Consider the following 27193-nt stretch of genomic DNA (forward strand, 5'->3'; position numbering starts at 1 on the left):
CCAAGAATTGGGTGTCCTCTGCTAGCACAGATAGGTGCCAGCAAAGGAGGTGCTTTACAAGGGGCAAAGCACCAATAATTACACCTAACACAAGAGAATTCCCACCCACCTCTGACCCTTCTCACCATTGGCTGGGAGGTGGGCTTACAATCTGAGCACGAAAGCTAGACAAAGAACTGGGAAATTGAGGCACAGAAACTCCAATTCCCATTCCCTTAGTTAATGATTACAACTGAGGTGACATCTACAAATCTAAACAAGGAGAATAGGATAAGGGGAGGGGAAGACCCTCTCCATTCTTCTACAATACTTTTACAGTAAAGGAAAGCAGGTCACAGTGACCCTATTCTTACTGAACAAATCTTTAAACCAGAACCAGAAGAACGAAAAGTTTCAGAGTAAACTTTCCCAGAGGCTGAGCCATCAGATTCTCACAGCCTCATTTTTTTTTACTACCCTATTTCTTGATTTTTAAATATTTCGTAGTATAGATATAGATATATATTTATACATATCTTCCTTGTGAAGTCTTCACATTTTATTTACCTCACACAATGAAGAGCCTGACTGATTTGATTATGCCTACCCAGATGCACATTGTTTCTCCCATGAAAATTTAAGCCCCTTGTGGACAGGGACTGTTTTTGGATTTTCCTCTGTACCCTGTGCTTAGGGCAATGCCTACCACAGAGTAAGCAGTTACAAAATCATTAATGATTGATTGGTTGGTTGGGAGTCCAATCTCTTCATATCACAGGTGGGGAAGCTAAGACCTAAAAAGGAAAGTAACTGGCATAAGATTATGAACTTAGGAGAGAAATCAATATTTCTTTCCCCTTTTCTATTAGTTTTTTTTATGTTTAAAACTTTTTTTCATTTTCTTGAAATCTTTTGTTTTTTTATCACCCTCATTTTCAGACACATCCTTTCCCTACTTCCCTTACCCAGAGAATCATCCCCAGTATCAAAGAATAAAATAGAGAAGAAAGAAGGAAGTTCACCAAAATAACCTAAATCAGTGTTTGTTGAGGAGTTCAAAAGGACTACCAGACAAGATGAGGTAAACAGTTGAGTGTGTGGTTGTGTGGTTTGTCCTTCTTTCTCAAAGAGGACAATGACATCCGGGAGATGATGACATGACTTGGGGTTGATTTTCATTTGAGTGATGGAGGGCTGTACAAGGTCATGAGCCTTACTTTCTCCTCCAGAGCCCCCTGGATCCGGTGGCCAGATACTTATCAGGAAGACTGGAGATGGCCTAGGATACAGTGGGAGAAAAGGGCCCTTTTAAGCTAAAGTCTTTTCAAGTTCTCGCGTTGAGGGAGGTAAGGTCCATTCAGTGAATAGACCTCTTTTAGAAGTGAATCCAGGGATGGCCCCTTTAGTAACAATAATAATAATAATACATCAAACTGGGAGGGTAAGACCTTCAGGATTGCTGGCCAAAAGAGAAACAGTTCCTATTTACATTCACTCTGAGCCAGGAGGGCCCAAAAAACAACCATTAAGTGGTACTTGGGCAGGGACCTATTGTTGTCCAATCCCTGCAATCCAGAGTGAATTTGGCTTAAGGCTTATCACGTGTGGGAAATTAATTTATCCCTCTCCTAATTAGGATTTTTATTATAGGTTACTTGTTTCCTAAAATATTAAAGTTTTATCATAAAAAGTTTTAATCCTGTACTGTCTTTATGCAACTGACCTTATTCAAGTCTCTACCTCTCTGGGCCACAGTCCCCTCAATAGTAAAATGAAAAGATTGGATTAGATCAGGGATGGGAAGGAGGCCAAGTTCCCCAACCCTGGACTAGCTTCATTCTAAGGTTTCTACCAGCTCTAAATTATATCTTGGGCAGCTAGGTGGTACAGTGGATAGAGTGCTCGGCCTGGAGTCAGGAAGATCCTGAGTTCAAATTTGACTTCAGACTAGCTGTGTGAACCTTGGCAAGTCACTCAACGCTGTTTGCCTCAACTTCCTCATCGGTAAAATGAGCTGGAGAAGGAAATGGCAAACCATACCAGTATCTTTGCCAAGAAAATCTGAAATGAAGTCACAACAACAGAATCCTATCTTCTGTAAAATATAGATGTGGATTGGATCATTTGTTTAGAAATGGATGGAATTCAATCTCCTGCTTCCTCTCCCCACCCTGTTCTCTTTCTACTTTCTCTTCTTGGCTTTATTTTACTGAAGAGCCTGAGGTTCTGAGAAATGATGTGATTTGCTCAAGTTCATTCAGGTAGTAAGTAACAAAATTCAAATTTGAATCTAGATTTCTACATTGTTGCTTTCCAGCTCTAAATTCTATGTATCTGTGCCTTACATGTTTCTTCAAATGGGGGTACCTGGTCACACATCCACAGAAGCATCTGACAGGCAATTCAGTTCAATTCTTGGTGCTATTGAGAAAGGGAATATGCTGTCTGGGAAGTAGAAATAACAACAATACGGCATTTCCAGCTTTAAGATTTGCAAGGGGCTTTACATCCATTTGCTTCTTATTTGAGACACAATAACCCTGTGAAGTCAGTATGGGCACCACCATTATCCTATTTAGAGATGAAGAAACAGATTCAGAGCTGGGGACTTGCTAGGAGGTAATTCACACTATTAGGCACACTATCGTACTACTAGGAAGTGTTAGAGATTAAGTTTGAACTCAAATCTTCTTGATTCCAAGTTCACCACTCTATTCCCTCGATACACCAGGCAATCTCTCCATGGGAGTCTTCAAACTAAGGCTAAGTGATTCCTTATTCAAGTTGGGGATAGTGAATGGCTGGCATTTAGGTAACACTTGAAGATTTACGAAGCACCTTATAAATACTGAGGTCTTACAACAACCCTGGGAGGTAGGTGATCTTATTCTCACTTTGCAGACTAGGTAACTGATGTTAAGTGACTTGCCCGGAGTCACTTAGCTAATGAGTGTATACAGCTGGATTTGAACTCAGGTCTTCCTGATTCCAGGTCCAATGCTGTATTTACTATGCCCCTGGGAAAATCTGGGCTCCTACCCTGCTCTGACCAGCAGTTTCTAACGACATCCATTCCCAGACAGATAGTACCGAGGACATTTCTGTGACCTTATTCTTTAAATCCCTTAATATCACCACTTAGATCCCTTCCAACGCCGAAAAACTGATTCTGAAACATTTAAGTGCCTACCGCACGCACAGCACTGTGCTAACTTCCCAGTATAAGATATTAAAAAAGTCCTGACCCTGTCCTCAAGGAGCTCATACTCTTCTTTGGGGGCAGAGGCTTTCGCTTTTATATTTGTATCCTCAGTTCTTAGCTCTCGGCCTGGCACAAAGGAGGCGCTTGTTGATTGGCTGACAGGAATAGGTAAGCATAAGAAACTGAGCGGTGAAAAACTCCAGGAGGGAGAAGATTACTCCTGGGGGGGTAAGGGTGGGCAATGCCAGAGGATGCTGGTGAACCTGGAGACAAGTTGGCTAGAGATGTCCCGCTGCCTCCTCTCTTCTTCATCTCGTCTTGTCCTGGCACCAGGGGCCGCTCGTGCTCTCGGAGATGCTCGATCAGCTGGGAGCATCCCCAATTCACCTCCCTTAGCCTCTCCTCCTCACCTCCTCCGCCCCGCCCCCATCCCATTCTTCCCCATTGCAGCCAAAGATAGACCCTGGGGATGGATCACGCACTCGCCAGGGTCCCAGGGCGCGCACTGTCTCCTAACCACGTGAGGGGTCCAAGCCGCCTGAGTGAGGGGCTTATCTAGGGGCGGGGGCGGGGCCTGGCTGGAGGCGGGGCTGGGGCCGGGGGCGGCGCTGGGAGCCGGATCCTCGGCCAGGCCGGTCCATGGCCAGGGTTCCTTGTGTCCCCGGCTGGCATCATGCGGATCCTCTTCCTGGCCGTGCTGCGAGCGCACACCGGCAACGCCGTGACGGCCGCGCGGATCCGGTACGTGCGGGGAGGCACGGGGGCCGGAGGGGGGAGGAGGATGCGCAGCCCGGTTCAGCCCGGCCCCAGTTCCCAGGGCCCAGGAGGCCCTGCTCCCAGCTAGCCGAGCTAGGGAGGGCCCCTGGAGCCCCACTGAGGACCCCTCGCCGCCGCCCATTAATGTGCCTTGTGCCTTCATGCCATTGAGGAGCCAATCCCCTTCCTCCATATATCCTTTCTCCCATTAATTTCCCCTCCAAAATGCACCCTGCCCTGCTTATTAATGTGCCTTCTGCCTCCCCCTATTAATATGCCCTTACTCCCAATTTATATGCTCTCTCCCCATTAACGTACCTTCCCCCTGCCCATTGATGTGCGTCCTCCCCATTAATGAAGGCATCCTTTTCCTCCAACAATTCACCCTTCTCCCATTGCCTCTTGTGGCCTTCTGGTTAATGCACCCTTTCACATTCCCAAAATGCACCCTTCTGTTCATTAATGTGCCTTATGCCCATTGATGTGCCTTTCCCCTATTAATGCACCTTCTCCTTCCAAACATGTACCTTTTCCTTCCCATTAATATACCTTATGCCCTTCTACCATTGAGGTACTCTCCCGATATGGCCGTCCCCTCATTGCATTTAATGTACTTTATGCCCTCCTTCCATCAACATACCTTCTAATAATATGCTCTTCTTCCTCCAATAGTGTATACCCCATCCCTGCTCATTAATGTGCCGTATGCCCTCCTTTATTAAAATGCCCTTCCTCCCATTAATATACCCTTTTCCCATTAAGACCTCCCCCACAGTAATATACCTCTCTTCCCAATGATGTGCATTCTCCCATGCTGCCATTAATATGCCCTCTACCACTAATATGACCTTCGTTCCATTAATATTCCCTCTCCCTATTAATGCACCTTCCTCCCTCCAATAAAGCATCCACTACCCAACCCATTAATATGCCTTATCTTCTCCCCCTCTTCCCTTAGGATGCTTCCTCCTGCCATTAGTGTACTTTCAACCCTCTCCTATTAATATACCCTCTCACCTCTTAAAATGCCCCCCACTAATACATTTCCCCCACTTCTTCATTAACACACTCTAAATTTGGGTCAATTCCACATTAATTTGTCAAGAAAAAGAGGCTGATGTTAAAGAACCATCTGGGAAACCAGGAAGACCTGGCTTCAAGTTCTGTCGAATTCTGTGTGACCTGTGACACCAGAGAAGGTGCCCTACCAGCTTTGGGAGAGGGTCTCTCTCTCCCTCTCTCTCTCTCTCTCTCTCTCTCTCTCTCTCTCTCTCTCTCTCCCCCCCTCCCCAGGGAATGCCCTGGATAGAGTACTGGGCTGGGATGACTCATCTTCCTGTGTCCAAATCCATCCTTACTGTGTGACCCTGGGCAAGTCACTTAACCCAGTTTGCCTTATTTTCCTCATCTGCTGAATGAGCTAGAAAAGGAAATGGCAAACCACTTCATTATCTTTGCCAAGAATACCCAAAATGGGGTCATGGAGCGTCAGACGCAACTGAAATGTCTGAACAACAAGAAAATATGTATATATTCATAAAAAGTAAGCTCTGTGAGGGCAAGGTCTATTTCCTTTTTGTCTTTGTCTTTCCAGGGTCTAGCATTGTTCCTGGCAAATGTAGTTCTTAAGAAATGTTTGTTGATTGATCAAGTGAACCTGATGGATCTCAGAAGGACCGATCTTAAAAATTAATTAATTTATTATAATTAATAATTGAATGCCTTTATTGTGTGACTGACTTTCTCTACAAGAATATAAGAATCTCTGTTCCACACACATATACTATATTGTAAACTGTAGTAATAACATTGCTTTACTGGTCTGTATCCTCTCTTGAATTTTCCTTTTATTTTTGATACTGTTTTTAAAAAATTTATATATTTTATATTTATATATAATATAATTATATCTATATCCATATATATTTTCCTTTCTCCTGTCCTAGTATTATAGGCACTACTGTGTAGCAGGCACTGTGCCTGGTGATACAAAGACAAAAACAAAGAAATCATTGCTACCGTAAGGCTAGACATGTGCATTAATACATTTGCTTGCTTTCCCTTTGGGGTGGGGGTGTTTCTAGAGAGAGGCTCAGAAAGCCATAGATTTAGAGCTGAGAGGAACCTTAGAAGTGCACCCTTCCCATTTTATTGATGAAATTGAGGCCCAGAGAGAAGTGAGTTATTCAGGGTCAGGTGGGTTGTAAGTAGGGTGGTGGGATTTGAACCCAGGGCTTCTTTTTTTCCAAATTCAACATTCCATCCAGCAGAGAGCTGACATTTTTTGGCAAGGATGTATCGAGTTACATAAATACAAAACATATACAAAGTATTTTCATCCCCCTACCTCCCCTTCTACCTTGTAGCATCTTATCAGGAAAAAAAATTGTAAGATCACAGACATAGAACTAGAAAGGACTTTGGAAACCATTTAGCCCAACTGTCACATTTTATAGATGAAGAAACTGAGGGCCATAGAGGGGGAAGGTAATTAATTGCCCAAGGTCATAGGGATAGTGGGCAGTTAGGTGGCACAGTGCATAGAGTGCTGGGTTAGCAGGTCAGGAAGACCCACGTTCAAATCTGGCCTCAGACGCTTACTACTTGTGTGACCCTGGGCAAGTCCCTTAACCCTGTTTGCATCAGTTTCCTTACCTGTCAAATGAGCTAGAGAAGAAAATGGCAAACCACTATCTTTGCTAAGAAAACCCCAAAGAGGGTCATGAAGGGTCGGACATGATTGAAAAATGACACAACTTCAGAGAACTTTCCCCTAAGACCTCAGTTCAAATCTCTAGGTTTTAGGACTAAAAAGTACCTTAGAGACTTCTAGGCCAATGCTTTCATTTCAGAAAACTTTCAGATCAATTTGTTTGGCTCTCAGAACAACCCCATAAGGAAAGGGCCATAGAAGGAAGTAATTTGCCCCAGGGCGGTGGCAATTTCAGAGTAGAGAAGGGGATATATTTGAGGGATATTATGAAGGTAAAATCTACAGGTCTTGGCAACAGATTGAAGATGGGGGATGAGAAAAAATGAGAAAGCTGTATGACAACTAGGTTACAAGCTTGAGGGATCTGGGAAGACTAGTGGTAACTTTGATGGGAAGTTTGGAGGTGTGGGAGGGTTTGGGGAAAAAATAATGAATTCAGTTTTGGACCTGTTCAGTTTAAGATGTCTACAGGACATCCGGTTTAAGATATCTGTTAAACAGTTGGAGATGCAAGAATGGAGGTCGGAAGAGACATTAGGGCTGGATAAATAGATCTGAGAATCATTATAAAGATGATAACTGAATGGGGGGGGGCAGCTAATGAGATCTCCAAGTGAAATAGCATAGAGGAAGAAGAAAAAACTTCTCAAGACAGAGCTCTGTGGGGTTTCCATGGTTAGTGGGGATGACCTGGATGAAGAGCCAGCAAAGTAGACCCAAAGGAACAGTCAGACAGGTAGGAGGCGAACCAGGAGAGAGGAGAGTCCTGAATATCTAGAGCTGGGGTAGGGAACCTGCAGTCTCCCCACCTGTGACCTAGGGAGAAGACAATTTCAAGGAAAGGAGGGAGATCTACAGTGTTAGAAGCTGCAGACAAGTCAGGAAGGATGAGGATTGAGAAAAGAAAAAATTTGGTTTGTTAGTGAACAGATCACTGGTAACTTTGGAAAGAGCAGTTTTGGTTGAATGATAAGGTTATACGGCAGACGGCAGAGAGTTTATTTCAATTTCAGATTATTTCCTTTAAAAAAAAACACCATGTAATAAGTACTATACATTATTTTCAAAGCTATTCTGCTTTTCTGTGCTTCTTCCTTAAGTATTCTTTTGCTCTCTGTTGTGCACTTTTTCTTTTTTTCTCTCTCCCTTTCCATCCCACCCTAGAGAAAGCTACAATAAAATATACACACACATATATACATATCTATCTATCTATCTGTAAAACTATAATATATATACTTCACAGTAGTATTACATCACAATCATATACCATAACTTGTTTAGCTATTCCTCAAATGAAGGTCATCTATCATTTTAGCCAATCTAATAGGTGTAAGATAATATCTCAAAGTTATTTTGATTTGCATTTCTATAATCAATAATGATTTAGAGCATTTTTATATGACTATATATGGTTTTGATTTCTTCATCTATAAACTGCCTGTTCACCTCCTTTGACCACTTATCAGTTGGAGAATGACTCATATTCTTATAAACTTGACAAAGTTCTTTATTTACTTGAGAAATGAGACCTTTATCTGAGAGAGTTTCTATGACCAATTTTCTGCTTTCCTTCTAATTTTAGCTACACTGGCTTTATTTGTATAAAAGCCTTTTAATTAAATGTAATCAAAATTATCCATTTTATACCTCACAACGCTCTGTCTCTTGTTTATTCATAAATTGTTCCCCTATACATAAGTCTGATAGGTAATGTGTTCCATGTTCTAATTTTCTTGTGATATCTCTCTTCATATCTAGGTCATGTTTTCATTTTGACCTTGTCTTGGTAAATGTTTTAAGATATCGATCTATGCCCACTTTTGCCAGGTTACTTGCCAGCTCTGAGAGTGAATCCCCACATTATATAGAAGGAAATAGTCCTTGCTTAAGTTCTTAGAGTAGGTTTGCCTGGATTCAGAGTTACAGGTAAGAAAAGGTAAAGTTGGTTTATAGATAATAATACATATAAAATATAGATAATACTGACAAGACATATTTTGCATTAAAGTAGATAGAGCACCAGGTCTGGAGTCAGGAAACTCATCTTCATGAGTTAGAATTTGGCCCCAGACACTTACTAGCTGAGTAACCCTGGCCAAGTCACTTAACTACTTTGTCTCAGGTTCCTCATCAGTAAAATAAGCTGGAGAAGAAAGCGGCAAACCGATCTAGTATTTTTGCCAAGAAAATCCCAAATGGGGTCACAAGAGTCGGAATGACTGACTCAACCACAAGAGCTCTTTGGCTTCTCACCTAAAGGGCTCATCCTATTTACCTCAGTTTTTTCATCCGTAAAATGAGCTGGAGAAGGAAATGGCAAACCACTCCTTCATCTTTACCAAGAAAACCCCAAATGGAGTCACATAGGGTCAGACATTACTGAAAAACAACTGAACAGAGAGGGAGGGGGAGAAAGTGAGAGAGAGAGAGAGAGAGAGAGAGAGAGAGAGAGAGAGAGAAAGTCCCCAGTGCAGTTAAATTGATATTATTTTCCTAACATTAGCTCTTGGCTTTAGAGTAAAATATTTAATTCTTGTCAAATCTGTCTTTAAAATCTCTTAAAATTATTTTTGTCATTTTATGTTAGAGCTGATCATGACCTGTTTTAGGAAGGAAAATTCTATCCAACAACAACAAAAACATTTCATGAAAGTGTTGAGAGCGTCCATCTAAAGTAAACATTTGAAATGCAATCCCAAGCTTGTGAAATATTCTGAAATTTAATCTGGAGTATGTCATTTGCTTGTTTACAACATCCTTGTGAGGTAGTATGTTGTGGTGGAAAGATCCCAGGCGTTAGAGTCAGAAAGCTGAGACCTAAAATTGGTTCGATTACTTAATTACTTCTCTGTCATTGGGCATACCACTGGGGATTGTCGAATGTCAGAGCTGGATGGGTCCTTAGAGATCAGTGAGGAAAAAGCATCTGCTCTGGAGAGAGGCAGCGTGGTCTAGTGGGTAGGGAGCTGGACTTGGGCTCAGGAAGACTTGGGTTCAAGGCCTGCTTCTATCAACTTTCTAGCTAGCTGTGTGATTATGGGCAAGTTGCTTCACTTTTCTGAGAGGCTGTCTCCTTATCTGTGAAATGAGAGGGGTGAAGTAGGTGGTCCCTGAGGCCCCTGGATCTGTGATCCTCTGCTCTTGTACAGCAGCCACAGTGCAGGATACTGAGATACTGAGGGAAACATGAAACCACCCCTGCCCTCAAGGAGTTTCTATTGTATCTGAGAAAAAAATGTGTGTGTGTGTGTGTGTGTGTGTATGTGTGTATAAATATATACAAGGTAACTTTTGAGTGAAGGGTGCTAGATGACACAGTGGGTAGAGTTAGGAAGACTCATCTTCCTGAGTTCAAATACAGCTGCAGACACTTATTGGCTGTGTGACCTTGGACAAGTCATTTAAGCCTGTTTACCCCAGCTTCATTATCTGTAAGATGAGCTTCGGAGAAGGAAATGGCAAACCACTCTAGTATCTTTGCCAAGAAAACCCCAAATGAAGTCACGAAAGAGTTGAACCTGCCTGAACAAGAACAAAGCTTTTGGGTGAAAGCACCAGCTTCTGAAATAATCAGGAGACACCCCAAGTTTTTGGTAAAGAACAAAATATCAGTGCTCTGCATTTTAGGCACAAGCCTGTGAGAAACAATTTTCAATTAACTTAACGCTAATCTAAATTCAAGCGTTGTTCTGCCTGAGACAGAGAGAGATGTCCTAACTGGCAGAACATCCCTGTTGCCCTCTGGTATGCTTGATATGCTCTTGATCCTGAGTCATTTTGGACCCTGCTATTCCTCATGAGTAAGAATCATGAATCCTCTGAAGTGGTCACATGTATTCAAATTCAGATTATTCGAAGAAGCTGTAATGTAAGGAAAATATGGTAATTTGTTCTAGCTCAATGGGAATATGCAGTGCAAATCTGAATAATCTCCCCATTTCAGCGGGATTCATTATGGGAACCTAACTCTTAACATTTATAAGAACAATCATCATGACAGTCAGCATTCGCATTGCATTTTCAGATTTGTAAAACACTTATCTCAATTGTTCCTCACAACAAACCCGTGAACTAGATGCTATTATTGTACACAGTTTATAAACAAGGAAACTGAGGCTGAGAAGTTAAGTGACTTGTCCAGGGTCATAAGACTAGTAAACAAATATTTGAAGGATGATTTGAATTCAGGGCTTCCTGACTTTATATCCAGCAGTCTTACTGCAGTGCTACCTAACTGCCTCAAAATTGAACAAAGAAATCTTGAACAGGGAAAATTTCAAAGTATATTTACAGAGTTTAGAGTTAGCTTTCTACTACATTTCATAGAACAGTAGTCACTTAATCTTTCAAGAAACTCCTGGAAAATCATTGTCCTGGGCAGCTAGTTGGTGCAGGAGATAAGAGCCTTGTCTCTGGAGTCAGGAAGACCTGAGTTCAAATCTGGCCTCAGACATTACCCATGTGACCCTGGGCAAGTCACTTCATCCTGTTTACCTCAGTTTCTTTATCTGTAAAATGATCTGGAGAAGGAAATGGTAAACCAATCCAGTATCTTTGCCAAGAAAACCCCAAATGGGGTCACAAAACTCTACAACAAAATCTCTTTGGCCTCTCACCTAAAGGGCTCTCCCAGAGTTCTCTGATGAATACATACCCTAATCCCTTCCTGGAAATAAATAAATAAATACTAAATAGTAACTTTATTTTTTGGCTGGGAATCCTGAGCGTCTTTCCCTCCCAGTTTGATTTTTTCTTTTTCTTTTTTGGAGTTTCAATTAAAGGGGCCAGCCCTTGATTAACTTCTTAAAGAGGCCTATTCGCTGAATGGCAGTTACCTCACTCAAAGTGAGAACCTGAAAAGACCTTAGCTTGAAAGGGCCAGGAGAAAGTGAGGCCTTGCACAGCCCTCCCTCACACAAGTCAAAGTCAACTGGAAGTCACATCCTCATTTCCCTGATATCACACACCACTAGATGGAAAGACCCTTAGGTTGGTAATTTCTCTAATCCCTTTAAGGGGACCTGTCAAGCCTCACCTGGCTCTGGTCTACACCCTAATTACTTTAAGGGAGGAGCCCTTCTTATAGCTGTCTTGGAGAGTGGAGAGTAGGACTTTGTTCTACAATCTGTAGTTAAAGACTGATAATGGGTTTCTTCAGATTAGCCCAACTGCTTTTGGACTAGGATATTTCTGTAAGGGTGTGTGTGAAGGGTGGGAGAAGAGGAGGCTTTTCTTCAACACTTGGAAATAAACTAGAGATTCTACATTGCACAGTCAAGGTATATTTTAAGTATTTAGAATATGCTAAGTCAGGGCTGTCCAAAACGGCCATGCAGCCCGCCTGTGTCCACCATTTATGTCAGTTTCCACGCCCACGGTAAACACAAGCGGGCTGCATAAAATTGCATTGCAGGCTGCATGCACATTTTGGACAGCCCTGGCTTAAGTAAAGGCATAGAGATGGGAGGACTGTATATCCATAAATGAATCAACAAGTCAAGTTACATCAGCAAATGTCTACTAAGTGTTACTATGTGCCAGGTAGAGTGCTAAGTGGGCAACTAGGTGGCACAGTAGATAAGAGCACTGGGCTGGGGGTTAGGAAGACTCATCTTCCTGATTCAAATCCCGCCTCAGACACTTAATAGCTGGATGACCCCGGTCAAGTCACTTAACCCTGTTTGCCTCAGTTTCCTTATCTGTAAAATGAGTGGGAGAAGGAAATGGCAAATCTTTGCCAAGAAAACCCCAAATGGAGGTCATAAAGAGTCTGACCTGACTGAATAACAATGTCTGTGCTAAGTGCTGCAGACACAAGGGCAAAAAAAATAAACAAAAAACACCGTGCTTGCCCTCAAGAAGCTAACATTCTAATGAGGGAGACCTTGCGAAGTCTGTATACACAGTGTAACTGAGAAGCAGTCTTAGAGGGAAGGCAGTAGTGTTGTGCCGAAAAAAAGCGAGCGAGACGTGGATATAAATTTAGATGTGGATTTATTGAAGCGCGTGATTGTTCGGAGTAATTACTCAAATCGAACAGCCCTGAGCAAAGGGGGAAGAAAGAGTATTTAAAGGGAAAGAACACAGATTTCCGTGGAGATGGAGACACAAACAGTGGGACAAGCTGAGGCAGGATCACTTCTGTGGAGATGGGGACACAAACAGTGGGGCAAGCTGAAGCAGGATCACTTCTGTGGAGATGGGGACACAAACAGTAGAGTGAGCTGGGGCAAGATGGAGAAACTGAAAAGGGGGGGTAGGGCGTAACCATAGCAGTTAGAGTGACTGGAGGAAAGACCTGTTTTGTGTGAAGAACAGGAAAAGTCTATCCTGTAGAGTATGTGAAGGGAAGTAATGTATAAAAAGGGAATAAAGTTGAAATATTGGTTGAAACCAGTTTGCAAAGGACTTTAAATGGCAAACAGAGGAGTTTTTATTTGATACATATGGAACTATTGAAGTTTATTGAGTAGACGAGTGATATAGCCAGACCCATCCTTATGGAATATGAGAGGCAGTTGAGTGAGGGTGGTTTGGAGCCTCTCTGGATCTCAGATTTCTTCAGCTTCTATATATGATTGGTTTAGACTTGATCATTTATAAGTATCCATTTATGTGGGTATATGGTATGAGTTGTTCGTCTACATCTCATTCCTGTCAGACGGCTTTCTAAAGTAGTTTTTGTAGTGGGTCTTTACCCCACTAGTTGAGGATTATGTGCTGTTATGTTCTGGTGGTCTGTTTGTTAACAAAAAGGAAAGACATCTTTAATGCTATAGTTTTGTGGGGGGGTTTTTGTAGTACTGTCCAACTGTTAGATATGTACACGTAGTTTATTTCCCGCATTTTGCTATTACAAATAGTGCTGAATTTTTGGCTCTTCTGTCTGTCATTGCTATGAGAAACGTGGTTTTGGGGATCACTGGACTTCCCCAAATTGTGAGAACATGGGGCTTTGGGGATCATTGGACTTCCTAGGCAGGGCCAAAGTCCTGAGGAAGAACCCTGTGATAATCCCTAGGGAAGGCTGTACAGACCACAGGACTCCCAGAGGAAGACCAAGTGGTAGCCACCCCTTAATCTGTGGGGATTACAGGGACTCCTAGGGGTCAGACCCTAAGGAGGACCCAAGTGATGGCCCCTTAGTACAGAAGATCACAAGGCTCTCAAGACAGGGCTGGAAGTCCCAAGTGATAGCCCCTTAAGAAGGCTGTGCAGACCATAGGGTTCCCCAAGGGAATCCAGAGTGGTTGCCCTCTTAACGCCAGACATCACAGGACACCCCAAGACAAGGTCCACAAGTAAGCCCAGCAAGCTTCTGTTACCTATTGCTTTCCTTCACTTGACCTTAGGAGAAGCCACGTGATTTGCCCATTCTCACCCAAAGAACTCAAGACCAGAGTGGGCAGAGGAAGGCATTTTATTATACTCTTTGAGAGAGCAGGTATAGTGCTTACAAGAATACTCACACTAATACAGCTGCAGGAGCAGGGGTAACCATTCCCTCCACTCCTGCTAGAGTTATGGTTAGTTTACAATCTTTGTTTTTTACTTAGTTTTCCTAGGTTATACAGTTTATACAGGTAGGATAATAAGGATACAGAAGCAAAAGTGATGTTAATTAGATTTTTCTTGTCTTAGTTTAGGATTAAACTATATTCTTTTACTTCCCCTACTTTCCCTCTTTAACATATGCAAATGATGCAAATCAGTAGGCCTGGATTCTTGACCAAGACCAGACCCTAGATAAGCTTGAACTGGTTCAAGTGTTTTTGGCCTCTCTAATTCCCCAGACTGCCTTCTCAAAAAGCATGCACATGTGTACAAGCCTCTGACCTCTCACCTGACCGACCTTGAGGCCTGGTCTCTGCTAAAACTGGGGTGGGGGAGGGCGGGGAAGCACACCTTTAGTTCTGTGGAAACAAAACTCCTCCTCCCATTTCTTACATTGCCTTCTTGGGGAATAAACCTGAACCCCCCAGAAGAATTGCAGGGTCAAAGGGTATGGTAGTTTTTAGTAACTATTTCTCCCTATTTCAAAGTTATTTTTCAAAACTTTTGAATCATTTCACTAGTGAATTAATGTGCTTGTTTTCTCACAGTGGGTGGATGCTTTTTTCCCCCTATAATTTTCAACGACTTAGTCATTTGGGGTAAACACTCCTAAAATCCATGCCCACCCAACTCTAACCTGCTTACATGAGCCAATTGTTATGTTTTCAATGTGAGAATTCACATTTCAGAAATCTAATTTTGAAGCAATTGCTAAAACTTCAGGCTTAATTTTTTGTTTTTTTGATTATCAAGGCATAAAGTGTTAATGATTCAGATTAAATTTAAAATTGTGCATGCATTTTTTTTTTCTGGGAGAGCCCAGTTGTTATAAACATTTATTGGCACACCTATCTGTTGCTCATTAAACATTGCTTGAGCTCAGCCGGAGCTCATAGAAGACTTAGAAGGATTCATCACTGTATTGCAGACCTGGTGATTGGAAGCTAATGATGATGATGATGATGGTGGTGGTGATATAATGATAATAATAATGATAATGGATCTGGCTGGGATTAAGGAGTGGTTAAACAGTTTGGGGTGGGCCAGGTTCCATGGTGAAAGGAATAAGTAGTCTGGTGTGAGTCTAGAGAGACAGTGAACGGACTGTCAAGTAAGCTAATTAAGTGATCTAGGTAGGGGGGCAGATGCCTTGGGCAGAGGTACTGGTGATCTGGGCTGCTGAAATGTATGGGAAAATTCAGGGGCTTGGTCTTTTCCTTTAGGTGTTCAGGTCCCATTATCCCATCAGGTTCACTTATTCATTCGGTAAACCCAGCTTCTATGATATTGGGCCCTAGTAGGGGAGGTACTTAAAAGACTTGTTTTCATCTTTGAGGATTCTCTCTCTTACAACATAGATCACATACCCCATTTTCTGTTTATCAGATTCAAGCCTATTCAAGATAGACTGTAGTTGCAAAATTCAGTCCACTCTGGCCATTATGGGGATGACCCTCTCTAAGTTTAGCTTGACTGCTCATTAGACCTTCCACGTACAACAGCCCATTGCTGGATCTGTACCTGAAGCTTCTTAGTCTTTGTTGGACCTCCCAGAATGCCTGGTTAGATTCTGTGGTTCCTCAGTAGTCTGATTCTTAGGTTATGTGAATTGTAATCAGGTCCTCTTTATACTATCTCTAGATATTGGCCAACTCCTTGGAAATATGGTTGGAATGAAACATGACTAGAGTAACTTATAGGAATGGAAAGAAATAAACAGATCTCAGTTCCACAGGAGAAGCATAGAGTTGAGTTGTGGAGAAAGAACAAATCTGTTGTACAAATATGAGAGAGCATTGATCAGCAGCTGGAGGGGCCCAGGTTCAAATGTTAGCTCTGCCAATTACTACCTGTGTCTCCTTTGGCAAGATGCTTGGGCTAGGGGACCTCAAAAGTCGTCTCAGATCCCACGAAAGCTCTGTGAATTTGAAAGTACAACAGCGGATGGTTCAGAATTAAGCTGAACCCAAGTTGTCAGCAGAAGAACCACAGTGAGAAAGGGATTCAGCCCTTTTGGTGATTGCACAAGAGTCTAGTGTTTAGGAACCATGAAATATCCTTCCTTTTAAAGCAATACTGGAAGGCCTTTGTCCCCTATAGTGTTTCATACCTGACACTGAATTGGTAGAATCTGGAAAGGATATATATAAGGTATAAGAAAACAAAATTATATAAAACAAATAGTTGGCTCAAATGCCAGGAATGAAAGGAAACAAATTACCTCTTTAAGATTCCGAAGTAAATTTCCAGCAGTGGAAGGAGCATTGGGTGAGGAGTCAGATGTATGATCTCCATCTTGGGCTGCTAAGTAACCACCTAGGGAGTAGGGAGGCTGGTGTCTGTCTCTTCATATTACTGAGCCTCAGTATCTGTACCTTAGTAATGAAGGGGTGGGGTCGAAAGGTAAGCACCCTTCCAGCCTGAAGTTTTTATGACTATGATTAAAGTGCTGGAAAACAGGAAAAAGTCAAAGGATTTTTTAGGAGATTTGCTGTTAGGAGGCCTGGCCACCATGCTTGCAGTTAGCTTTGAGAAGAAAGATCATTCAAATGCAGAAGTTCTGCCTTCCCATAGGAGACAGACTTTAATAGGTATTTTTAAAATGTAAGCATTTTAGGTTTAACCGATCCAAAGAAATCAGTGGTCAGAAATTGTTGGAAAGAGTAGAACATAAGAAGTGAGTTAGAAGACCCCCCTCCCCCCAGTATTCCACTGTTTTGGGGGAGCCAAACTAGTTTCATGGTATTATTCTTCTTAATGATCTTACTATTACAAAACATTTAGAAATAAAGAAAAGACAATAAAAAGTTGTTGGGATTTTTTTTTGGGGGGGGGAATGAAATTTTGCCTCTGTATTTCTTGAGGATTAAAATAGCTAGAAAATTATTGTGCCTTTTTCTTTTTCCAGAAGAAATAGTAGCTGCATTTAAATCTAAAGGGAAATACAGCTTCATTTTCAAAAAAATATTAAGTATTGAAAAGTAATCAGAACATTTCTGAAGAATTGATGGCACAGATAATATAACAACAAACAATGAGCCTCTGTAAATGAACACTAAAAGCTTTGGGGTGCATGTGAATTTTACTTGGCTCTCACATAAAAGAAATAATGAATGGTAATACCAGCATAGGAATACTTTGGGGACACCAGTGAGAGAAGACTTGGGGTTGTTAAAATGAAAAAAGAAAGAAATTGCATTTTTTTTTTTTTATGATTAGAGAAAACAGAGTCAGCTTCAGTTTTCTCCTTATTTAGAGCCAGGTTCTGAGAACGGCACTGACTTCTCTTGTTGGAAATGTTGTGAAATGAATGATTTGGTGCACAAATATGCTACTTGTAGGGGCACTGAATTTGGATTTGGGGGCACACGTTCGTCTAGTTATGGTTCTGCCATTAACTCTCCTTGTGTGATCTTGGGGCAGTCAGTTCTTTGAGGGCTAAGGAAATACCTGTATTCATGCAAGAGACATTGATTAAGCACTTACTTCATGTTAGGCACTGTGCTGGGCAATTGTGATAACAGTAATAAAAAAATGCACCACTGACTCATTGTATTCTTAGCCTCACTCCCTTTTCTCCACCCACACATATGGAGGGTGGCTCCTGTTGGGATAGTGTTACCCATACGTGATAACATCATTTGGAACACAGCTCATGTGACTCCAACTGGAGTTTTCTTGGCAAAGATACTAGAGTGGTTTGTATTTCCTTTTCCAACTTACTTTACAGATGAGGAAGCTGAGGCAGACAGGCTGAAGTGACTTGCCCAAGGTCATTTACCCCTAGTAAAAGTCTGAGGCCAGATTTGAACTTATGAAGATAAGTTTTCCTGATTCCAAGCACAGTGTTCTATCTACTGCACCACCTAGCTGCTCATCTGAAGAGCTAGTTGAGTAAGAAGATGGCAACCTTTTGTTCTGCCTCCCCATAGAAGACAGACTTTAATTAGTATTTTAAAAATATGAAGCATTTTAGGTTTAACAGACTCACAGAAGTTAATGGTCAGTCTTTGTTGGTCTGACAAAAAAATGGTCAGAAATTGTTGGAAAGAGTAGAACATAAGAATTAAGTTAGAAGACTCCTCTCCTGCCAATATTTTTATTTCTTTGATAAGTTTGGGAACTAGGTCACTTTGCCTAATGAATTTGAGATGCTTCTTTCTTTCCTAAGAATGTCTGTCTCTCTGTCTGTCTGTCTATCTATCTATCTATCTATCTATCTATCTATCTATATCTTCACCCATCTCTCTATTCATCTATCTACCCAACTCTCTCTTTGTCCATTTGTCTCTTTGTCTGTCTGTCTAACTATATATCTTTCCCTCTATCTTATCTATCCATCGATCCATCTATCCATTTTACAGTTGAAGAAACTGAGACCCAGACAGATTAGTGACTAGCACAGGGTCATATAGCTAGGAAGGGCCTGAAGGATGATTTGAAACCAGGCCTTCCTTCCTCCAGGTTCACATCTCTAGCCATTGTACTCTGTACCTTGTACTCTGCTGCTTATTGAATTGTATATCTAAATTATGTCTTAAGAGGTTTTCCTCATATTGAAGGGCCACATAATAGAGAATATCAATACTTGAGGACAGCATGATATCCAGAATTAGGGAGCTGACAAAGCAGATGCTTCAGGGGTGATTATTTGCATCCCTGAAAGATTTTGCAGCTTTAAGCAAATTTCTTGTGAATAGGAGCATGCCTTGTGAATTTCAGCATACTTACAGGGCTATTTATTGGTTGACAGAAAGAGTAGGGACAGAGCATGTGAACATGGAATGAGCCACTGCTGACTGCAGATCAATCAGAAATTAAAGACCCATCATGTCCAACATTATCAGGCAGTAAGAGAAATGAAATTAGAATCACAAAAGCCTTTTTCTTGCATTTGTCAGGTATCATGATAAAAAGTTGTTGCTAATAGCTTCTTAAGAGGAACAAAATGTTTGGCCCTGTGATTTCTTTGGAAAAGATAACTCCCAGGTAACAAAAGTCCCTCCAGCAATCCAAGTCAGCACCTTCTCAGAAACTTGTTAGCTTAGAGAGTTACCTAGAGAACAGGTGAAATGGTTTGGCCAGGGTTATATAGCCAATATGGGTCAGAGGCACCTCTTGAACTCAGGTCTTCCCAGTCAGTTCTCTATCCACTATGCCAGGCTGTTTCTCTATTTAATTAGTACGTATTAATATATCAAGATCTGTTAGCCGGATAGTGTTAGTTTTACATTTAAATGCATATCCTGTGTACCTTCCCGTCATATTCTTTCTTCTTCTCTGCAGCTCAGCTACAATACTTGCCGCATTTAAACCTGCTACCACCCTTCCTTACTGCCTTAACTACTGAACTTCCTGTTTGGAGAGAGAGGGGGATGGAAGGAGATAGAAACAAAGAGACAGACAGAGACAGAGACCGGCAGAGGGAGGGAGAGACAGAGAAATGGATAGATGGATAGATAAATGTAACATTGATGAAGTACTTCCTGTGTACCAGACACTGTGCTAAATACTGGGGATACAAACATATGCAAGCAAGGTAGTCCCTGCCCTCAAGGAGCTGACATTTCAACAGGAAGAAGACAATGTGTAAAGGAGAGCTTGAAGGGAGAGGGTACCATGAAAGGGCAAGATGGCTGCTGAGGAGGAGGACCTGAAGTCTGGAGAGAATCATGACTGGGTTCCCACCAGAAATAGTGTTTGGGGCAGAGATTGCCCAGTTAGGAGAATGGAGCAGAAGGAATAGTTGCCAGCATGTTGGAAAATAGGAAACAGAACAGGAGAAATGGTGACCAGAGGAACAAAGTTTGAATAGGACAACCCTTAAAATTTCCCTGTAAAATGAGAATGGTGGCACATGTTTCAAGGTACCTATTTATACCTGTGAAAGCTATTGATTAAAAAAAAATACACCTTTCTGTTTCAAGCAAACAAAAAGGATTTTCTCCTTTCTTGATCTCTTGCTTTATTCTTAAAAAAAAGTTTTGTTGATATATTTTGTTTTTTTATACCACCATAATTTTCCCCAGTATCCCACTCCTCCCTTCTAGAGCTGGCCTATGTAACAAAAGGTATTTTAACACCAAAAAAAAAGAAAAAAGAAAAGAAAAAAAAAGAACAGGAAGAATTTGCCTAACTGATTAAGACATTGAAAAAGTCTGAAAATATATACAATGTGAAACACTTGTGGGCCTCCCATCCATGCAAAGGAGTGGGATAGGGAGTGGCTTCTTATATCTTTTCTTTCAAGTCATACTTGTTTAATTTTGCAACATTCATTTTTGATTTTTCTATACTTATTCTTTCCATTTACACTCTTGTAGTTATTGTGCCTATTGTTTTCTTGACTTTGCGTGCTTTACTCTGCATCAGTTCATGTAGCTCTTTCCAGTATTCTCTGTATTATTCACTTTTAGAATTTCTTACAGCACAGTAATATTCTATTGCTTTCATATGTCACAATTTGTTTAGCCATTTTCCAATTGATGGACTTCTATTTTGTTTCTACTTCTTTGCTATCATAAAAAGTTATTTTATCTGTTCAGTAGCCTCCTTGGGGATATAAACCCAAATTCCAAATGGAATCTTTGGGCCAAAGGGTATGGACAATTTAGTCACTTTATGTGCATAACTGTAAATCGCTTTTCCAAAATGGTTATACTGATTGATAGCTCCACCAACAATGTTCTAGTGTGCCCATCTTCCCATAACCCTCCAACATTGACTGTTTCCCATCTTTTTGTCAGCTTTGCCAATTTGCAGAGTGTGAGGTGGTAACAACAATGCTGCTTACTGCTACTGTGACTGTGTAAGACCAATAACACCAGCACACAGGAGGGCTGCTAGCACAGGTTCTTTGATCTACTTTTCTAAGGAAATCAACTTTGAGGGGTTTATAATCTCACTTTAATTAAACATGCGCATATCATTCGCTTAATTCAGGGGAAAAAGTTAGCATCCTGAACTTCAGATTAAAAACAGAAATTACAGAGATTATATAAACAGAGCAAATAACACAAATAAGCAGACAGAGCTTCTGTCTGTCCATAGCAATACATACATATATAGTTACCAGAGAGAGAAGCACCAACATCTGGGTTTTTCAAAGCTGGGGGGCTCCTTAATGGCTACCCTGAGTCTTGTCTGGTCAAATCATATGACACTCTTCCAGAAAGTGAGCCCCAAGCAAAATTCTAACCTCAGAAATATATATGCTTCTTCAAGGTCAGAGGGCTTCACAACCATGAGACTCAAACCCATATGACCTAGGCCTTCCAGTGACTTAAGCAGGTTATCAGAGACTCACAATTCAATCAAAGACTCTTGATTGAAAAAAAGGCAAGACTCATAGGCATTGAGAAACATTCCAAAACAAAGGACAACAAAAAAGTCCCTCTTTGCTTGCCATTACAGAGGTGACACCTGGCTTGTTTTGATTTCCATTTCTCTTATTGTCTTGTTTCATTCTTTGTTGTTCTTATAGCACATTCTCTAGAGTTGTGTTTCTAGAGCCTAGACTTGGGAATGTGTTGGAAATTACAAGAGAGTCCTGTATGATTTGATGGTTTGAGGCCATCTCTTTCACTTCATTTTCTGGAATTTCTTGAATTTCACTTCAATTCTTCATGTAGTGAGTGCTTACTGTGCCCAGTTCAGCTAGGTGAATAGGGGAGTGGCAGAGAAGCAAGAGACATGGACCCTGCTTTCAGGTAACTTGTCATTTCTTTGAGAATCAAGACATATACCCATGACAAGATAGACAAGAGCATTTGATTAAACTCTTTACGGAACAATGCCTTGGAATTCTATAGCAATTGAAAAAAGGCAAAGATCAATATATGCTAGAAGAGTTGGGAAAAACAACAACTATGGAGTAAGTCGAGCTTTGAAGATTAGGTAGGAGGTAGCTGAGTTCCCATAGTGGGAAGAACATGGACCAAAGCCTAGAGATGGGTAGTCAAAGAAACTGGACTTTCAGAGTAGAACCCTCCTATCACCTCCTATCAACTCTGTCCTATAGGATGGATAGGTAGGGTAAGGTGAGGTTTTACAGTCTTGAAATGTCATCTTGGAGAGTAAAAATTTAATTCTTTTTAAAAATTTTTTTATTTTTAGTTTACAATACTCAGTTCCACAAGTTTTTGAGTTCCAAATTTCCTCCCCCTCTCTCCCCTCCCCCCACCCCCTGTTTCAACAATCCAGCTAGCACCAACAACAACCAGCTCACAGAACACTGCAAGCCCAGGTTCTTTTGGTCTCCTTTACTAAGGAAAGTCAAGGGGTTAATAATCTCAATTTAATGCAGCATACAAATATCATTCACTTAGTTCAGGGGAAAAAGCCAGCCCCCTGAACTTCAGAGCAAATACAAACAAATTACAAACATCAACAGACCAAATACAATTCATAGTTACCAAGAAAACCATCAACATCTGGTTCAGCCAGAAGGCCCTTGGAGTGGCTGCCCAGAGTCCCATGCCTCCGGGAGTGAGAGCCTTCAGCAAATAGCTCTGTCTTCCCTTTTTATGCAGTTTCAGACGTCATCAAACATCATCTGAGCAACCAGAATTTAAGCTCCTTTGATTGGCTCTGGTGTTAGCACCTCCCTTCATTGGCCCCACCTGGAGCCCCACCTTAGTTACCAATTCACACTCACATAGGCTTGGCACCTAACAGGAGTTTGGGCCTGGGACTTAGCACCTAGTAAGACTCAATCAAAGACACTGAATTTATCAAAGGAAACAAAGGCCAAACACTTCAAGGATCCCCAATATGCCCCCCCCCCCCAAAACAGCATGGACTCTGATATATGTTCTACATATACCTTCGCATTAAACTTATTTACACAATAGTCAAGTTGTAAGGAAGAATTGTGACCAATGGAATGAATCATGAGAAAGAAGAAACAAAAACAAAAAAGAAGAGAAAAAAAGAGAGCAAATAGTTTTCCTCAATCTGCATTCAGACTCCATAATTCTTTCTCTAGGTGTAGATAGCTCTTTCCATCATGAGTCTTTTGGAGCTGTCTTTGAACCTTGTATTACTGAGAGTTAAAATTTAATTCTGAAAGTTTTGAGTAGGAGATTAACAAGATCAGGATTGTGAATTAGGATGATTCATTGGCAACTTCGTGCAGAATTGATTGGCAGAGGGTGGGGAATGGGATAGGGTAGGACTGAAGAGAGACTAGCCATAGGAGACTATTAATAGTAATTCAAGGGGGCAGCTAGGTGGTGCAGTGAGTAGAGCACTGGCCCTGGAGTCAGGAGGACCTGAGTTCAAATCCGGCCTCAGACACTTGACACACTAGCTGTGTGACCTTGGGCAAGTCACTTAACCCCAATTGCCCTGCTTTCCCCCCTCCAAAAAAAGAAAAAAAGAGAAAAAATAGTAATACAAGGCATGTGTTATTTTCTTTTTTTTTGCTTTTTTTTTTTTAGCAGGGCAGTTGGGGTTAAGTGACTTGCCCAAGCTCACACAGCTAGTACATGTGTCAAGTGTCTGAGGCTGGATTTGAACTCAGGTCCTCCTGACTCCAGGGCTGGTGCTCTATTCACTGTGCCACCTAGTTGCCCCCATGTGTTATTTTCATCAATATTAATTATCATGATTAATAGTAATATAAGCAACAGAATACAGGCACAAAGGCTTGAATTAGGGCAGTAGCAGTGGGAATAAAGCCATTTATAGTTATCCCAACATGGTTTTGATATATCATGGATTGGCATAAGACATTAAATGAGAATTTTGTGGAAGCTGCAGACAACAGAAAAAGTTTAGAAAACTCAGAAATACATAAAATATATGTATAGTATTATATAGTGTCAACATATTTTAGCTTTTAAAACCATAATAATTCCAACTTCTACTCTGGCATGAAGGGAGGGCCAAAAAATTTTAAGCTGATTTTCCAGATCTCAGGGGCACTGCATTTTTCCAGATCACAGGGGCACTGTGTCCATAACCACCTCGATGTGGAAGGGGGTAACTACCCTGTAGAACATTTATAAGGAAGAATGACTGAATATGAGAGTGAAGGAGAGAGTGCAACTCCAAGGTTTATGAAGTCTAGCTGACAGGACCAATGAAAGGGCTATTAACAGAAGAGTGATAAAGGAATTAGTTTGAGGTGGGGAAGATGAAGACTTCATTTTTGGTGATACCGACTTTGAGGTACAACCAGGTGGGAAGATGTTCCTCAGATGATGTGGGTAAGGCAAAGGTCAGGTCTAGAGATTTAAATTTGGGAGTGATCAGTATAGAAGTGACAACTGCAACCATAAGAATGGATGAGCTCTCCAAAGGAAGAGGGTCCAAGGAGAAAGAAGAACCTGTGGACTCCCACAGTTGAAGAGTGAGATGAAGTCAACAAAGTAAATAGGAAATTTATATGTCAAATGTCATGGTGACAAATGGCGGAGTGTTGTGTGGCCACTAAAATTATAAAGACCCAGTGCTCTGTCATCTTTGGTCCTTGGGGAGAGGGGGAGCAAAGACATAACCATAGTCACCAGACCGCCTAGGGGTGGGGGTAAAATGGCATTTGCAATAGCTATTAGGCTTTTGCCAGGGATAACATCTATTTTAAGCCAAATTGCCCAAAAAAGTCAGCTCAGGAACCAAGAATTATTAAAGAAAATCTATTTTGATTAAAGTATTAATCATAACAGCTAGCCTGTAGCATATTAATGTTTGTTTTCTGCCTCTTTTTCTTTTCTGGGCATTTTCTTGATGAAGGGATCATCTAGACGCCGTAGGTCACACATGTATTCTGAAAGACGCCCTTGACTTTGAAAGCTCCTCGGCAGTAGCCCACCTAATTGGCACTGAGAAGTTTGAGGCAGCTCTGGCCCTTCATCTGTATAGAGGAGGCAGACTTTTGCAAGGTAACCTCTTTCTGTTTAATAGTAAGAACCTTGAGAAACCAACAGCAGCCAACACACACCCAGTGACAAATGAAGCATCAGTGTTAAACATGCCTCCAAATGGAATTATTCCCTTTATTGGGGTCTGCAAGTGGGGCTGAGGGGGAACAACACATTATTCTTCCTAATAACTATGGTTTTTGTTTTTGTTTTTTGCCTTTGGGGGAAGGATTATCGGACAAAAGACACAAATGGGAGGGAGAGCAGTCTTCTAATAAATAATATTCTCAAAGATAATGCCAAAGCACATGTACCTACAGATTTACAGAACTTTTTATTATAAGCCTAAAACTCCAAATAACCAAATAAATATGCAAAAGGAGGAGAATAATTGCATTGTATTTTAAAATGAAGTACTTCTACTATATCGAGAGAATTCTGTGGAATGCTTTCAATAGATGTGCTGTTTTCAAGGCCAGATGTAGCAAGCAAGGTAAAAAGACAACAGCCAAAGAGAAATAGAAGATGAGAAAGTTTTTGTTTTTAAAAATTTTTTTTATTTTTTATATTTTACAGTTACTTGCTTTTTTCCTGCCTGAAAGAAATAAAACTGGGTGGTTGTCATTTGTTAGTGAAATTCCAGGAGGCAGCCTATCATTTTATCACTGTCACTCACAGCACAGTAGGCCTAAATTTTTGTGGGCAAAACATGTCTAGTCTCTGAAATTTCATGCATCATTGACAATGATAACTTTGCACATTTGCTTTCTCTGTATTTTAACATTCTTTCTTCAGGTTGTCTTGGTCAGTGTTTCTTTTTTGGGAGGACTTGAAATATACATGGCCAAATCTTACAGGCACAGAGGGTACAGTGCTGGGTATGGAGTCAGGAAGACCCGGGTTCAGATCTAGACTCAGTCAGTGACCCTGGACAAGTCACTTGACCTCACCTTGCCTCAGTTTCCTCAACTGTAAAATGGGAAATGATAATAACTGTAAAGTGATTAACACAGTGCCTGCCACGTTATTGTTGTTGTATGTTGAGTTAACATCCAATTCTTTGTGACCCCATGGTGTTTTCCTGGCAAAGATACTGGAGTGGTTTGCCATTTCCTTTGCTGGTGTATCCCCATTTTACAGATGAAAAACTGAGGCCATTGGGGTTAAGTGACTTGCCCAGGGTCACACAGCTGAGTATCTGAGGATAGTCTTTTAACTCAGACCTTCCTGACTCCAGGCCCTGTGCATGTGTTCCCTTCTTTTCCCTTCTAGTACCAAGTTCTCCTGCTTCATCCTTACATCCTTACATCCATCCTTAGATCACTGGTTTTCTGTAAATGGAGAGAAAACAGTAAAAGCAGCTCCCCTTGATAGAGCACTTTATAATTTACAAAGCATTTTCCTTGCAGCTGCCCTATGAAGTGGCATCACCCCAATTTTACAGAAGAGGAAATAGGCCTAGGGAGGTGATGTCTGACTCCAAGCTGAGTGCACATTCTAAACCCTTTCTCAAAGTGGCCAGTATAAAGCCTTATTTCTCACTCTACAGAAATGCTGTCAAAAGAATATCGTTGGAACATGTCTATCAAATACAGTGACTAAAGCAAGTGACCTTTGTGACCCTGAGAAAATTGCTTCCCATCTCCAAGCCTCAGTTTCCTCATATGTAAAATTAGGGGACTTGACTCAGTGACCTGTAAGGTACCTTCCAGCTTGAAATGCTTGATGCTGTGCTTTTGTAAGAAGTCACTAATTGGAAAATCTCTTGAGGGCTGTTGGCACACCCAGTAGCCCTGTTTTGCCTTTTATTCACTCCAGCCTTTTTCTCTTTGGTGGATTAAAAAAAAATATTTTGCAGATGGTGACCTAGGTGCGACATAGGCTAATGGAAAGAATTGGAGTAAAAAAAAATTGGGTTTAGCTCCTGGCTCCATTTGCCTTGTGACTCTGGGCAAATCATTTCTCCCTTCCAAGGTTCTTTTCTGAATCTATAAAAGGGTGACATCCATCCCTATAGTACCTGCTGGGAGCTTTTGTGAAAAGAGCACTTTGTAAACCTTAAAGCCCAGTATAAATGGGACCTACCCTTATCTTTATTGTGTGTGACCTTTATTTGATGAG

General features: G+C 41.2%; 1 protein-coding gene across 1 annotated transcript in view; it reads left to right on the forward strand.

The window, feature by feature from the left end:
• Positions 1–3767: 3767 nt before the first annotated feature.
• GLT1D1 (glycosyltransferase 1 domain containing 1) overlaps positions 3768–27193 on the forward strand; it is a 109424-nt gene continuing 85998 nt past the window's right edge. Inside the window, exons 1-2 of the mRNA XM_036744799.1 lie at positions 3768–3922; positions 24945–25093. Coding sequence (XP_036600694.1) covers positions 3855–3922; positions 24945–25093 — 217 coding nt within the window. The 5' untranslated portion in view covers positions 3768–3854. The remainder of the gene's footprint in view (positions 3923–24944; positions 25094–27193) is intronic.

This window comes from Trichosurus vulpecula, chromosome 1, assembly GCF_011100635.1.
Source record: "Trichosurus vulpecula isolate mTriVul1 chromosome 1, mTriVul1.pri, whole genome shotgun sequence".
NCBI lineage: Eukaryota > Metazoa > Chordata > Mammalia > Diprotodontia > Phalangeridae > Trichosurus > Trichosurus vulpecula.